Consider the following 16,485-nt stretch of genomic DNA (forward strand, 5'->3'; position numbering starts at 1 on the left):
ATCACAGCCCTTTTTACTTACTCATTCTGTAATACTTTATGTACAAATGAATGTTAGTTAATTTCACTCGCATGACTTGAGTGTGAACTCAAGTTTTCATCAAGCTGAAAGTTTTTGGGAAGGAGAGTGGCAGGTACAACATTAATAGTGTAATTATACCAACAAAAATATCCAACTTTTGAAAATATAATATAATTTGATACATAACAAAACTTACTCATGAAATGGCGGAGGAAGAAAACATGTACAAAAGTTATTGAAATGTACATGCTTTCAGAGACAGTGGTTCTTCCTTCCGGCACAAGAATTGAAAGGGAAGGAAAAGGAATGAAGTGAAAGACTGGTCAGTTTAACAAATGAGGAAAGTTATGGAAAAGTTGTGCAGAACCCCAGGTCAGGGAAGATTTACTGGATGGGATGTGAAGGAAAGACTCACCGTTCCCTCTCATCCCGTATGGTAATCTTCCCCTGACCTGGGGTTCCGGGTAACTTTTCCGTAATTCTCTCCATTTCCTAAATCTTGTCAGTCCTTTTCCTTCATCCTTCTTCCTTTGCCTTAAACTCTTCTGCCAGAAGAAGCAGCCATTGGCTCTGAAAGCTAACTCATGTACATAACTTTTATACGTCTTTTTCTCCTGCCGCTGCTTGGTGAGTAGATGTTTTTATCTATCCAATTAATTATTCACAGACAGGCACAACAGAGGCAGTATTAATGTCTGTGTGAGATGCATTCCTATGAATATGTGTGTGTATGTTGTCCAATTCAGAAGAAGGGCTTTGGGCTGAAAGCTTACTTTTTTTACCAGTATTTTTGTTGTGCCTGTCTACAACTCAATATCTCCACTACAAGGTGAGCAGCAATGTATCCTTTTCATAATATCATCATTATTCCTTCCTGTATTTCCCACTGTTCAATTAATTATTCATTGCCACATCAACTGCACCTAAATTAAACTGTCGTTTGTGACACGGAACACTGCATTTTATTTTTCTAACAGACACGCAATTTTCTGGGAACTCAATATTTTTTTTCTTATTTGTTGCCAAGATAAGACATAAATTTGTTGCTTACCACCTCACATCAGTGATATTTTGAGCGTAATTTCTTGTAACTATCCGAACTTTTATCTCATTTTTATAAATGTGTCATAACATATATTTTCTTAAGGGCACACATGCACCATTGCAGAAATGGAAATTTTTGGACTGTGTTTTCAACTAAATGTTGCAAAATATATCAGTCATTAGAAAATATATTTAATCAAGCATTATTAAGTGATGAAAGTATTATGTTGTCAACCATTCACATGTGACCAATCCTAGATTTTTTTTTCATACTTTTATTGTTATGTAGTTAAGTCTCTGAACATACTTCTGGGAAATACACAACACAAAAAGGGACTTGACTATGATTGTTGGATGGAGCAGATGTCAGGAAACAGCATGAGATTAACTTCATGTGGTGTAAGACAAAAAGAATTAAACAAGAATTTAATTGATCACAAAACAGCTACCTTAGTGAAATGTTAATTATCTCAAGATTTGATATAGCCTTGAATCTCTCAAACTTAAGAACTTTTTGTGCACTGAATCAATCCCATGAATACACATAAATTTCATATTTTTGATTATCCAGTTTCATATGGAAGTTGTTTCAAACAATATGACTTAATATGTGCATATTGATGATATGTAGAAAATTTTTTGGCTTTTTTACTAAAGCACATAGAACCTAAGAATTATGGTTGCAATATTTTTTTTTTCTATTCTAGACTTGAAACACAGCTGGCAATGTATATTCTACTTATTTTTTAATATAGAATTAATAATGCTTTGTTAAGGAGATTAGCCAATTTTCTTATGTACCTGACACAATATAGCATAAATGTGTTTTAGAAGTGGAGTGGATGTCTCATGTTGGTGAATTATTTATGGAAGTACTGAGAGCATACAGGGTATGCTAATTACTAATTAGTGACTGGACATTGCTGAATGCATTATTCTGTTAACAGTTCAACATTTTATGCCACAAAAGTGACAATGTTCATGCATGCAATACATTGATAATAAACATCTCATTCAATCATTTAATTTTATTTATGCTTTATTTACACAAACATTCCACTGGATGACTGAAATAGGAAAAAAATGCCCAGTATTAATAATTTCTGTATTTTATTTTCTTTATAGCACTATTCCTATCAAACTGTTGTCTTTGTCTAGTGTGTATACTGAAAACTGAACTGAAACTTGTATCTTTGGTTGGGTGTCTTTCCAACAGCCACAATAACAGATTAATGTAAAGAGAGGAGCATTGTTTACAGCATCTGTGCATGAATTCTGTAAATTCTAAAACATGTTTCTTTCTTTAACAGTTTGAATGATGGTTCTTTTTAAGATAGGAATCAAAGAGGGCTGGATGTGTTCTCAGAGAACAATCAGACATGTGATTTATAAATGAGTACATAAATCATCAACAGTGTTTGCTGAAAGATTGTGATAAAGAAGTTTTTGACCAATTGTATCCATACATGTTTAGCTGTGTTCACAAGGTATGTACCAATGCCCTTTATTCTCCAAATGAAGTTAGTACATTTCTCCTCACACACTGCTGCAAACAGTGCTGCTGAAATATGGCATGTGGCGATTCCCGAAGTAGGAGATCATCCAAAAGACATACAATTTGTCCCTTAAGACATCATTGATTGTGTTCATATGCTCATTGCAAACCTGTACTATGGTCACATAGTGTGGTGCTATGCTTACTGCACATCCGACTTTTTTTTTTATCGAACAGTTTCACACATGCGTCAATGTTGTAGCAGCATGTCCCTTACAAGGTGAAATGTCCTTGCTATGACAGAAATTTCCCAGAAACTAATCACTCTGCTTTGTTCGAACTCACTTGCCTGCTAATATTGAACCATTTGACATCAAGAGACATACTACGCAATTTTGATTTCAAATTTGTTAAATGTATTTCAATATACCTCATAATACAAATAAACACACTGGTTATTTGAGCTCTAAAATACCATTGAGAAAACAGTAATGGAAATCTGAATTGCTCAGTCTTAAAGAATAAACTACTGCCTATGATGCAGCTTAGTAAAAAAGAAAAAAAAGAAAGAAAAAAAAAACAAAAAAACTGGAAGATATAATGTATTGGAGTTTAAGTTTTGTATGATTTTTGTTGAACTAATAATGCAACAATAAATCACATACATGGCCACTTATGGAAACAATTAACAAATATAAGAAGGCTCAACCTGACAGAATGCTTAATGAACAAACTGATTTTGCATCTAATGCATATTTTGGCATATTTGATAGCATATTGATGAAGTACCCATCTCTTCTCTCGACTTCAGTGTCATAACGAGCAAGTAATTAAACTTACATATCCACCAGCAGTATCTGTTTCTAGGTTGATTTCAGTGTGTATTTCATTGATTACTGTGGGACACTGTAAGACAATGGTTGTATGACTACAGCTTTCTAAAAATGTAGCTTTTTGTAATTTATGTTTAGTGAGTTTCTAGATTATTCATGTGAATCTCATCCTGTCAGATTTTATACATCTTATTGTTTTTAGTCAATCTATTTTCTTTCTATTTGTGTCTAAAATTGCACATGTTTCATATGTACTGATAAGCCAAAACACACCTGCTTAATAGCTTGTTTGTCTCTCTCTCTCTCTCTCTCTCTCTCTCTCTCTCTCTCTCTCTCTCTCTCTCTCCCCGGAATAAAATACATAAATGATTCTGCAAATCAGGGTTCCTATAGATTGTTGGTAGGTTTGTGGAGGTATGTGGCATTAGATGTCTATGCGCAGGTCATGTAATTCATGTAAATAATGGACCGCTGATTTGTGTATGCGGTGATGGTGCCTGACAGCAACATAGATGGGTTCCATAGGACTTACGTCAGGCAAATTTGGTCACCGAGGCTTCAACATGTTTTCACTATAATGCACCTTAAATCAAAGTAGCATGTTCTGGCTCCGAGATGTGGAAAATTATACTGCTGAAAGATGACATTGCCGTTGGGAAGACATCATGCGTGAAGGGATGCAGGTGGTTTGCAGCTGTCAGAATGTCTTTGATCACTACCACAGTTCCCATGCAAGCACAGGAGAATGTCTCTCATAGCATAGTACTGCTCCCACACCCATGGTGCACTGCACATTCTGAGCCACCATTCACCTGATGATGGAATTTGTGGAGACAATTAGCGAGCGACCTCATGTAGCAACATGTTTACATTGATTGATGGTTGAATCCATCATGTCCACTTCAATCATAACTGACGATGCCATTGGGTCAATATATGAATATGTTGGGGGTGGTCTGCTGCAGAGCTTAGTGTACAACATTGTATGATGAATGGTGTGCTCGAAAACACTTGTGCATGCACCAGCACTGTGCTCTTTCAGCAGAGATGCCACAGATCACCATCTATCCTACTTTATGGAGCAGGTAAGTCTCCAAACCCCACATCCTGTGAAGAGTTGTGGGCATCCCACTATTTAGCACCTGGTGGTAGTTTCACTGTCCATCTAACTCTTTCTGTAGATGCTTACGACAGTAGTACATGAACATTTCACCCAACTTCACCATTTGCGAGATACTCGTTCACAAGCTCTATGTAATAATGATCTGCCCTTTGTCAAAATCTCTTACATCAATGGATTTCCCATTTGCAGCCCATATCTTCACCACGGTGATTTTCCATCCGCGTTTACACCGCTTACATACTTCTGTTACCGCATCGCATGCTTGCAATGTCACCAAGTGGCATCCAACGTCACAGTGGGCAGTGCTTTGTGTGTATCATGTGAACTAATGCATACAACAGACAAACTTTAATAACTGTTAGCATATGAGCATTTGTCTTTTCAACTAATAGTCTGTCTAGGTCATTAAGGAGAACAATATTTAATTGACTGTGATGTGCGGCAAATATCAGGTGATTATATATTGCCCTTTGTATACACTTCACCTACATTTTTTGTTTCATGCTACAGTTCTGTTAAGCAGAGTGTAAACATATCAAACCTCTAATACAATTTTGCACAGGCATAGTTTATGAGTTTGTATTTTATAGCTGTCTACAGTTACTATAAACAATTGGCATGTAGGGCAGTCATGCTAAATATAAGTTCTGTTGACAGTAGCCTCTCCATGCCATCTTGCATTCATGATATAGACAATTCATATTACTTTTTGCCAAAAGATAGACTCTTACTGTGCTACTCCTACATGAAATCTTGGCCCATGATTAGCTGTTACATTTCAAAATAAATCTTTTTTTTTGAAATTGTGCTCATATTGTATTAAAACTGTTGCTTCAAATTGACTTTAATTAAACCACTGATTTAAATACTGTAGTGTTATACTTTAACAGTCTGTTTTACAGTATTTGTTAATTCTATTCAATAAAGACTCTTTCCTCTTTCCAGTTTTTTTTATATTATAATGTGCTAGCATTCTGGTTAGCAAATTTGTAGAAGGTTTTATTGACTCTTATTGAAACTGTTTCGAGCATCTATTTACTCCATAAATGGCTAATGTATATTTCATGTAACCTGGATGAGCAATGTTGCGTTGTGCTGCAGACATGTCAATCATTTCTGCATGTCAATCTGCTAAGTTTATACAAATTCAACATGTTTGTTAGAGTAATGTATGTGGTGCACATAATTTTACATAAAATAATTAAACTTAGTTGGCTTATTACTTTGACTGTACTGTATTTACATATGTTGACTAAATGTGATCAAAAAATTATTTGTACTTGGGTGTGTGAAAGAGTTAAATACCCATAATTTGATTTTTGATATCCCTACTTGCAAATCTGATGCACTTTTTATGGCAAGATGCCCCCATCTTTCTGTTTTGTAGGTCTGGAGGTAGTTATTATAGACCAAAATTAATAACCTGATGTATAACTGGAATAATTGTAAAAATATCCATGTGGTCCATTCCATTGTCATACAGTACATAAATTTATACACAGAATGTGCACCTACTGCCACTCTAGCCTGTGGGGCTCTAATATGGTCTACTTCACTCAGATTCTCAGTTATTTAGGGGGAGGCAGGAGGATGTAAGAGGAAGGGAAATATGACAGGCAATGTGAGGGATGGATAGGTAGTGCTGTGGGTGATACAAAAAAATCAAGGATGACACTGTAACTTGTATTATTGAATAACAAACATTATGCATGTTAAAAGTACAGCACTAACCTGAACTGGCTGCTGAATTGCTCCCATAACAGGTTGTCCTGGCCCAACTTTAGCACGTCTCCGATTCCGCTGTGCCTTCGGTCGTTTGCCTCCAGTTCCCCGCGGTGACTGGTCCGCCGAATTTGGTGTGTCTGCCTTGCCCTCATCCTTCAACTGGGTGCAGTACACACATGAACACTACACTTCAGGATTAGAATGAGTTCGCCCACACGGAAGCACACTACGCATTTCACACTGGTGCAGAGAGAGGAGCACAACACAAAAGCAGCTGCCTGAGCAAAGTTTAGCAGGAAATATTTAGATGACATCAAGAAGATAAGAAAAAAGTATCTCAAACACAAGTAGCCCTTCTAGAATGCAAAATGAAAAAGACACCAAATAAAGCCAGTACACTACTCCAAATTCAGGACAAGCCGTATGGGCAACACAGAAAACTTAAATGTGAAAGACTTTTACAATAACAATCAAACAATAAAATAAGGAATTGAAAGCATACATGCTGCACAAAATTCAAATGAATAACACAAAGAAAAAACACTCACAGAATTTGTTTCACTATTTGGCAGATAAAGCAATAACTAGAACATTAGAGGGGGCACACACACACACACACACCACACACACACACACACACACACACATGAATGGATTGTACAAATATAAATGAAATACATATAATTATCAACGTGATGCATATTGTGTTAAATAACAGTTTTGTTCATTTCTTATTTTTTTAAACAACCACCTCAACACATATAGGCAAAATGGAAATGGAACATTGATTTTATTAAAGTTAAGACCATATGCGTCCCTAGGCCTGCAAACATTTCACCTCAAAGTAACATTTCCCAATCTAGTTTCAATATTCTCTGTTCACTAATTGTATGCAATAAGCAGCTTCAGAGCCTCCGCTATCCATTTGGATGATGAGAGCAAAATATCAAGCCATTTGGATGATGAGAGCAAAATTATCACTGGAGAATAAAGGAGAACATAGAGAGATTACATCAGAAATTCCCCAACTCCCCAGATTATGACTTTAAGCCTTATATCATATGGGAGACTAATAAAAATTCTGACACACAAGAATTGCTGTAATGAATGAAAGTTTTCATAATATCACAGAAGCTGTTGATCAGACCACAAAAGAGCATTTCAACCAAACTACTGTCACTGTCAGGGTGATGACCAAAGGGAGCAGTGGGGGCCTAAATTCCACACATTAACAGGTTTACAACTGCTCCTTCTCAATGGATTCTCCATTTTTCACAATATTTGACATTGTAAGAGGTTGTGACATATTCCGATTTGGCAAACTGTCACCTGCAGAAAACTTCCTTCATTTTTTCAACTTAATAAAAAGATACAGGGCAATTTCTTGAAGATAATTTGATTCTCATACTTAAATCTACAAAAACCAAAATGATCTGAGAATCTACTGAATTAACTGCCTCAACAGCTGCATAGGGAAGATCTACACTCAATTTCAGACTGGATTTAGGAGGTGTCAATCACTTGAATTGGTGAAGACCTGTCTAATTGTGTAGAGATTTGAACCATATTCAACCTCAATATACGTTGATTGCTGTCACTCAGCTAAGTATGAAGAAATTCAGGTTTAATGATAATGAAAATGGAATAGCACACGTATATGATCAAAGAGGAACAATAATTATGAAGTTAACGTACTAAATAGCAATTAAAATGCATGTGCCAGCCTAGCTGTGTGCAGAACAACCATCAGCTTAATGGCAGCAGCAACTCATCATTGCACTGGCTGCACAAGATGATGTGGAACCATCCTGATTGATGAGCACATAATGGCAACAGAAAAGTAATGAAGGATGACTGGATCTAATACATAAGCATCCATCTTGAAAGAATTGGAGATATGTTAAGTAGAACTGAACTGTCAGACAGTCATAAAACATCATGTCCATGGAGAGATCAAATGAATGAAACATTTCCCAACTGATAAAGTGGTGTGTTGTTTTGCAGCAATATGTGTTGCTGTTAACAAGTTGTATGAAAAAGTAGAAGTGCTCATCATCTAACAGCAAGTCCCTGTATTATTTGTCTGTTAGCAACAACAGAAGACATATAAGAGTTCCCATGCTATCTTATTTAAATATTTCCCATGTGAGGAAAAATGAAATTCCTCCATGCTTGGTGAAATCAGGTGTATTGCCCAGCCCAAGCATGGGGTCTGAAATCCTCATAGTCCTGTGTAACAACAAAGCATTCCATTGTATGGATTGACAGGCCTGCTCTCGCTCCAATTTCACAAATACCTCTACTTTAACTATCTGCAATTTATAATGCAAACCAATATCAGACGATATCCTTGCAGATTCAGCCATTTACAGTTGATTCAACCATTTACTGTTGATTCAGGTTGCTACTGGGAATCCTGATTTTGCTGTATTTCATGAGTTCCTAAAAAACTGTTGGTGGTAGTTGACAATTAACCCATAACAATACAATATAACTAGAAGGCAGAAACTTACTGGTTTTTCCTGTGGTGGTTCCAAATCTTCGGGTGGCAGAGGTGGAGCATCAAGATAATACGATACTGGCCAAGCAATAGCATGTGTATGATATTTAAGAAGACGATGTGTATCTTCATACAACAATGGTTTCCTTTCCATGCGCACTGCACCAAACCAAGCCCAAGATAAAGGAGCAGGATTTTTATGGCCTTCAAGAAGATCCCACGGGTTGACACGTTGTTTCTCAGCCACTTGAAGTCCCTGTGGAACCATTTTGCATAGTACACATGTATTAGAACAATTCCATAATATAAACTATATATTACTTATATATGATTTATATTTCACTGGAAACAAATATTTGGAAGAACAGTTATTTTCAAAAGATAAAGATCTGACATCTTCCAACATTTGGTTTCTATGTTACCATTTTGGCAATTTGTACACTTAACAAAACAAAAATTTGCCAGACAAAGTAGGAGTTCTAAACACTGATATGGGTAAAATCCAGCATTCATTTTTTTTCCTTTTAGTTTGTATTGAAGAAATACAAAAGTGGTAACATTACTTGAATATTATGCAAAAATGCTCTGGTTAATATCTGAGACCGGCATTCAGAAGACAAAAGTGTATTGGTAGATGGAATACACAGACATTATCTACAGAAACAATTTATATCAACAGAGTAGATGGAACAGGTGTTATTGTCACTGGTGGATTCTAAAGCTGAATGCGTAACATTGAAAGTGATGCCTTCCACACAGCTGACAATAAATTTGAATATACTCTGAGTTTTATGTCCAGGAATTGTAGGTTGCAGCCATTTATATAGGAAGCTCTTGTCTTCTTCACGTTATTTGTAGCTATATCCAACAATGCCCTTGTATACAGGGGCAGCAGTAAAAACATCTAAGTTCGGTGTTTCGACCAGTCAAGTTGAAATAATATTTTACACCCTATGTCTTTTCTATGTTAAATGAAAGTGAGTGCTTAACGGAAGGACAATTATAATTAATTTCACTTTATGAAATGTTGGTGAGAGGCAATTTTATCCAAAAATATTTTCACAGTGAAGTTCTTGAGGGCATTCCATTCTCATATACCTTATCTTCCAGAGATCTCCCAGATCTTATCTCCCAGGTAGCTGATGTCACTTGATCACTTGTGTAATACATGGGTATTCTCTGGCACTGTAATGACAATCTTTGGCCATAAATATGAGTCGGTACTCATCTTTAACTTGGGCATAACATGCATTATTGTTTTCCATGTAAAATGTCAACAATAAAACAAATATCAGCCAGTAAAAAAAAACCTGTAAAGCTGGCCATGGTGGCAGCACTGTCATGTTTACACCCAAGAAACAGAAGTGTGTGTGTGTGTGTGTGTGTGTGTGTGTGTGTGTGTGTGTGTGTGTGGGGGGGGGGGGGGGGGGGGGGAGTACCAGTGTACACAACAGTAATTCATACAATTCAAGTGCTATCATACACTATTTCACATAGCACAGCATAATATTTAAAAACCAACAAGCACTTTCATTTGAGAATACTTCTTGTACACTGTCACTACAACTAATAACCTATGAAATATTGGTAGTGTGCACTTTGTTTGTTATATTTTTGGACATATACTGGAATCTCATTCCATTCAGTATTATGTCTACATCTACATCTACATCTACATCTACACCCATACTCCGCAAGCCACCTGACGGTGTGTGGCGGAGGGCACCTTCAGTACCTCTATCGGTTCTCCCTTCTATTCCAGTCTCGTATTGTTCGTGGAAAGAAGGATTGTCGGTATGCCTCTGTGTGGGCTCTAATCTCTCTGATTTTATCCTCATGGTCTCTTCGCGAGATATACGTAGGAGGGAGCAATATACTGCTTGACTCTTCGGTGAAGGTATGTTCTCGAAACTTTGACAAAAGCCCGTACCGAGCTACTGAGCGTCTCTCCTGCAGAGTCTTCCACTGGAGTTTATCAATCATCTCCGTAACGCTTTCGCGATTACTAAATGATCCTGTAACGAAGCGCGCTGCTCTCCGTTGGATCTTCTCTATGTCTTGTATCAACCCTATCTGGTACGGATCCCACACTGCTGAGCAGTATTCAAGCAGTGGGCGAACAAGCGTACTGTAACCTACTTCCTTTGTTTTCGGATTGCATTTCCTTAGGATTCTTCCAATGAATCTCAGTCTGGCATCTGCTTTACCGACAATCAACATTATATGATCATTCCATTTTAAATCACTCCTAATGCGTACTCCCAGATAATTTATGGTATTAACTGCTTCCAGTTGCTGACCTGCTATTTTGTAGCTAAATGATAAAGGATCTATCTTTCTGTGTATTCGCAGCACATTACACTTGTCTACATTGAGATTCAGTTGCCATTCCCTGCACCATGCGTCAATTCGCTGCAGATCCTCCTGCATTTCAGTACAATTTTCCATTGTTACAACCTCTCGATACACCACAGCATCATCTGCAAAAAGCCTCAGTGAACCTCCGATGTCATCCACCAGGTCATTTATGTATATTGTGAATAGCAACGGTCCTATGACACTCCCCAGCGGCACACCTGAAATTACTCTTACTTCGGAAGACTTCTCTCCATTGAGAATAACACGCTGCGTCCTGTTGTCTAGGAACTCCTCAATCCAATCACACAATTGGTCTGATAGTCCATATGCTCTTACTTTGTTCAATAAACGACTGTGGGGAACTGTATCGAACGCCTTGCGGAAGTCAAGAAACACGGCATCTACCTGTGAACCCGTGTCTATGGCCCTCTGAGTCTATGGCCCTATTGCGAGCGCGCGCGCGTCCACGCGCCCGCACATTTGTATTAAACACAACAGTACCTGCATTTTGACAGCTGTCCCTCCTTCCACACCAAAAAGCCACTCACATACAGCATGGTCATTCATTGATGGTTTATCTCCAGTGATGAGAATCCCTTGCCTACTTTGTTGTAGGTTTCATGCATGCCTTCACACAGAAACACTATCCCCAAACTTAGCATGCAAACAGATTTCCCTTGCCAACTCTTCACACATGCCTAATCTTCTGACCACGTCTTTTATCATTGCCTAAAGTGAGGGATATCCTACCCAAGATCCTTCCCACACTTCCTACAGCGATATTCTGTTGACCACTCAACCTATGCAAAATCCTGGTTCATCCTGATGTCACTTCCACTTCCAATCCCTTGCCACAAGGGTCATATACCTGTAGAAGACCCATGCGCTAGACCTGACCAATCCAACCACACAGGACTTCCTACTCCAGTTCTGTCACAGGTTAACACTAGCCATCAGAGGCAGGGCCACCTGTTATATAGCAGCCATGTCATATACCAACTCTGCTGCACACTGCACAGCTTTTATTTTGGTATGACAATAAACCAGTTGTCCACCAAAATGAATGTCCACCACTAAACTGTGGACAAGAACAAAGGTGACCATCATGAAACAACATGCAGCTGAGAAAATGCTTGTGTTCAGTGCCACCTGGATCCTTCACTCCAGCACCAGCTTTTCTAAACTACTTGGATCACATGCTTGGCTTCTGCATCCCTCCTGGCCTCAGTCTCCACTAACCCATTGTCCCCACACACTCTAATCACCAGTTTCCCCTGCCTCTGTTCTTTCACCCTCTCGAAAAATCAAAGACTCATTTCATCCCTCTTGTGTGCCGCACCTCACCGGCTCACATGTCTAGCCCGTCCACCTGCCGTCCCTAGGCAGCAAAGCTGCCTCCCTTATACCCACTAGGTACCTGTTTGCTACCCCTCCTCTTGCTTCTCACCTCTTCTCCCTCTATCCACCCTACTCAATACGACCCCCACCCCAGTCCGCCTGCCGAACTGCAATCACGGTATTGGAATAGTAATCCTGGTATTGTCTATCCAGCTGGCACAGTATGTGTGTGTGTGTGTGTGTGTGTGTGTGTGGGGGGGGGGGGAGGGGGCGTGTGCGCGCTCTGACAATGTGACATTTCTGCTATTCATTGAGTGGTCTCCTTTAGTCCTAAAGTATTTACTAAGTGATATGACAGGTATTCAACTGTATTTCATTCATAAATATGTAGTTTGAAAGCTACCTTGTGGCTGTCAACAAGAGCCTCTAAGGTGGACATCAAAATAGAAATCTCCCCTTGTGAAGTTTTGTGTCTTATATGAGAAGCACTGCAGGACTATCACATAAATGTAGAAAAATGTACAGGAGCAGACATGTTAAGAAACTGAAGTACCAAACAAATTATGCAATGTTTTGCGGTAATCACAAACTGAATGTTCACAAAAAAATAAACTGAAAATTTTATCAGCTTACGCAGAAACAAAAAAGTGTAGTATGCTACTGCTTTATGACTTTTGGGCAAAATTGTTTTGCACTTTCTTTTGCTTGAATAAACATTTGCTGTAAGCTAATCGTGATGCACCATGCAACTCATTTGAATATTTTATTCGGTTTAAAGTCCAACATTGGATTACACAAAACTTACTGGCAAATGGAATCTTTACCTTCTGCAGACAATGCTCTGACAAATGAGTTATCCAGGCACCACACACTACCCACCCTCACTGCTTTACTTATGCAAAAACCTCCTTCCTTTCTTCAAAAATATTTGAGAGTTGTGCATGGGCAGTTCCTTCAGTACAGTTACTTGCTCGTGAAAGGCAAAAGGTTCTGACTTGAAGTACCAGTCCACAACGCAGTTTTAATCTTCCACGAGGTTCCAAACTAGTGCACACTCCATTGTAGAGTAAACATTCATTCTTGAAACTCTCCTAGACTGTGAAAAAGCCAGTTTTCCACAGTACCCTTTCTTCCAGGAATGCAAGCCATGCAAAGTATGCAGAACTGTGAATTTTGGGAGTGTAGGTAAGGTGTCATCCAAACAGCGAGCTGCCAAAGCAAGACTGGCACCTCACAAAGAAACCACAGAAAATGATAGTCGCTGCATGCCACACCGACAAATGAGCAATGCCAGCATTGCCACACCCCCTAGAGCTTCGCTATGCCACCGCAATCAATGTTCTATTTACGGCTGAGCACAGGAATGCTCAGCCCAGTTTGTAGTCACCGTTCAAGATTACAGCATCATCTTACATTAGGCCATCAGTGCGCTCTATGTCTTAGGCAGAACTATTTGTGAATGTAAGGTCAAATGTCCTTCTGCGAGAGAAAAGACTTGTAAGTCATTTACATCAAGTGATATGTTAATATTCAGCGAAGGCTGTAAATATGCACAACATTCCTGTGGAAATGGATTGTACAAAATTAAGTACATCTTCTTATTATTGTTGTAATAAGGTGGACTAACATTTTATGTGTTGTTGTTTCTGCTCAGTCTCCTCTTAGAGCAAAGTATATAACCCATCATTTTACCGGTGAGAATATTTTCGTCTGGCACAAAGAATGGCTATGACACTGTTCGTACCATAGGTCCTCACCTGCTGTTTATTGAGTGCGCATCATACATGTGCTTTAACTGCCTGGTGTTGCCTTCACTCTGTTCTTAATATCTGCGTATTATATCAAGTGGTTAACTACGTCTGAGCTGCCACAGGAAATGTCTCTAAACAAAATTGTTCAGTTTCAGGTGCAGCAGACTGAACACCTGTGGCTCAGTGTTCAGCAAACAATGACAGTACTCTCTCACCAAACGGCACCACCATGGGTTGCTGCACCTAAATTTCACTGATACCATGTAAGGCAGAAAAATGGTCAGAATATCAGGTGCAATTGGAGACCCATTTTGCAGCATACATTACAAATATTTTCTTTTTGTTCACAGTTGAAGCCAACATTTATCGTGTGTGTATAAAATTGTGTGCAGACACTTGTCCTGAATCAGTCAGGTACAATGACCTTGTACGCTGTTAGACAATCATTACGATAGTCAGATACATATCACAGCATCAAGGTTTAAATATTTGATCTAAAGCAGCAGCCTTCTCAAATTCTAAAACAGTAAACTGCCACACTCAGAGGACTAACAAGGCATTGTAAGTTTAAGTGTTCTTGTGGAATCAGTTATAGTGATATCATGAATGTGACTCAATCACAAAGAACATATCAGACACGTGCATTCACACTGCAATTCTAAAACTGCAAGCTCCTGATCTAAGAACAGTTCTGTCTCTTTTGGAATATTAAACTATTGTGGACTCAACACAGGTTGATTCTGTGGCTTCTTGTATTTATGCTGTCTGTAGTGCACAAGACACTTTGTCTCAAGTACTTGGTAGTGTTAAAGAGATTAAAAATAGGGTTCAGATAAACAGTAAATTTAGAAGTAAAAATTTTCAGTCTTGTGGTACATGACATGTACTACAGAATTCTGTGAGGAAGTCTTGCCCTCAGTGCTTTTCAAATCATTCTTGATGCAAAACATTACCTGTGGGGATAGCATGGTCACAATGAAACAGTGTGTTTACAAGGAAAACCAGGCACAGGCAACAGCTGCCACTGTGCGAATGCACAGCCACAACAAAGCTGTCAATGGTGCATATGGTTTTAGCAATGCCATTAACAATGGCACAAGCCAAGCCTTGCACTTCCTCAATTCAATTACACTTGGACATATGTGCTTCTGTTTCATGAACTAATAAAGACACATATGACACAATCACTAGCCCACTGTTACAACAATTACTTCTATTTTGTCTGCCTACAACGGACATGAAATTCCAGTACCTGGCGTGTAGTTTGCCTGCAACATTCCATGGAATGATAAAATGTGTTTCATCCCATGTACCTTGTCCTAGAGACAGTGCAAACTTATGAGTTACACTTGTTTGATGATTTGTGCAACATGTGCATAAACAACAATGCATTACAAATCAGTGTTTCAGTGCCTCACACTAATGTTTCTGACTTGTGTAGCAAGTACAAGAAACTGTTCCAATCAGGTTACGGAAGGGCTCAAGATTTTGAAGTGCACATTACAGGGAAAGACAATGCACAAATGCAATTTTTTTGCACAGGGTTTGTTGGCCACACAATCTGTGAGCTAGCTGCTCAGGAATTGCAAAGATGGAAGGACAATGTGGTTATCCAACCAGTTTCTGCAGGCAACTGGGTCTCAACCTTGTTCATTCTAAAGAAGCCATCAGGCAGTTTACATCTGTGTGCTGATTTTAAAGCAACAGTAGACCCACAAACAGTCACGGATTCATTCCTCTTCCACATCCGTAGGAACTGAGGGATGGATTGGGACGGGGCAGATACTTTTTGAAGATTGATTTATTTGAGGGGTATTTACAATTACTGCTAGACAAGCAGTCAATGCAATACTTTATAATAAACATTCAACTAGGTTTGTTCCAGTATCAAACACTACCATTCAAAAATGCTTCAGCTCCTGCAATTTTTCAACTGTTTCTGGAACAGTTAACGGCAAAAATCCCTTCTCGTACAAACTACTGGGATGATATGGTAGTCGTGCATCATACACTGGCTGAACATTTAAAAAGTTTACACTGTTTGTTTTAAGTTCTTTCTGTTCTTGGCTTAAAGTGCAACAAAGAAGAGTGCTCCTTCTTCCAGGAAAAACTGAACTACTTAGGACACATGATAAAGGCAAAGGTTATTCATCCTGCTACTTTGCACCTGTCTGCAATTAGAGATCTGTTGGTGGCCTGTAAGATTAAGGAGCTCCAGTCAGTGATGGGAAAGCTCATCTATTGTATCAAATTTATTCATAATGTAGCACAAATTGCTACACCGCTCAAACCGGATG

General features: G+C 38.6%; 1 protein-coding gene across 1 annotated transcript in view; it reads right to left on the minus strand.

Annotated features, from left to right (window-relative positions):
- Nucleotides 1-16,485, minus strand: part of LOC126161685 (mediator of RNA polymerase II transcription subunit 12) — a 415,184-nt gene that overhangs the window by 78,459 nt on the left and 320,240 nt on the right. The window contains exons 33-34 of the mRNA XM_049917698.1: nucleotides 8,755-8,997; nucleotides 6,248-6,400 (exon numbers count right to left, since the gene is read on the minus strand). Coding sequence (XP_049773655.1) covers nucleotides 6,248-6,400; nucleotides 8,755-8,997 — 396 coding nt within the window. The remainder of the gene's footprint in view (nucleotides 1-6,247; nucleotides 6,401-8,754; nucleotides 8,998-16,485) is intronic.

This window comes from Schistocerca cancellata, chromosome 2 (assembly GCF_023864275.1).
Source record: "Schistocerca cancellata isolate TAMUIC-IGC-003103 chromosome 2, iqSchCanc2.1, whole genome shotgun sequence".
Classification (NCBI taxonomy): domain Eukaryota; kingdom Metazoa; phylum Arthropoda; class Insecta; order Orthoptera; family Acrididae; genus Schistocerca; species Schistocerca cancellata.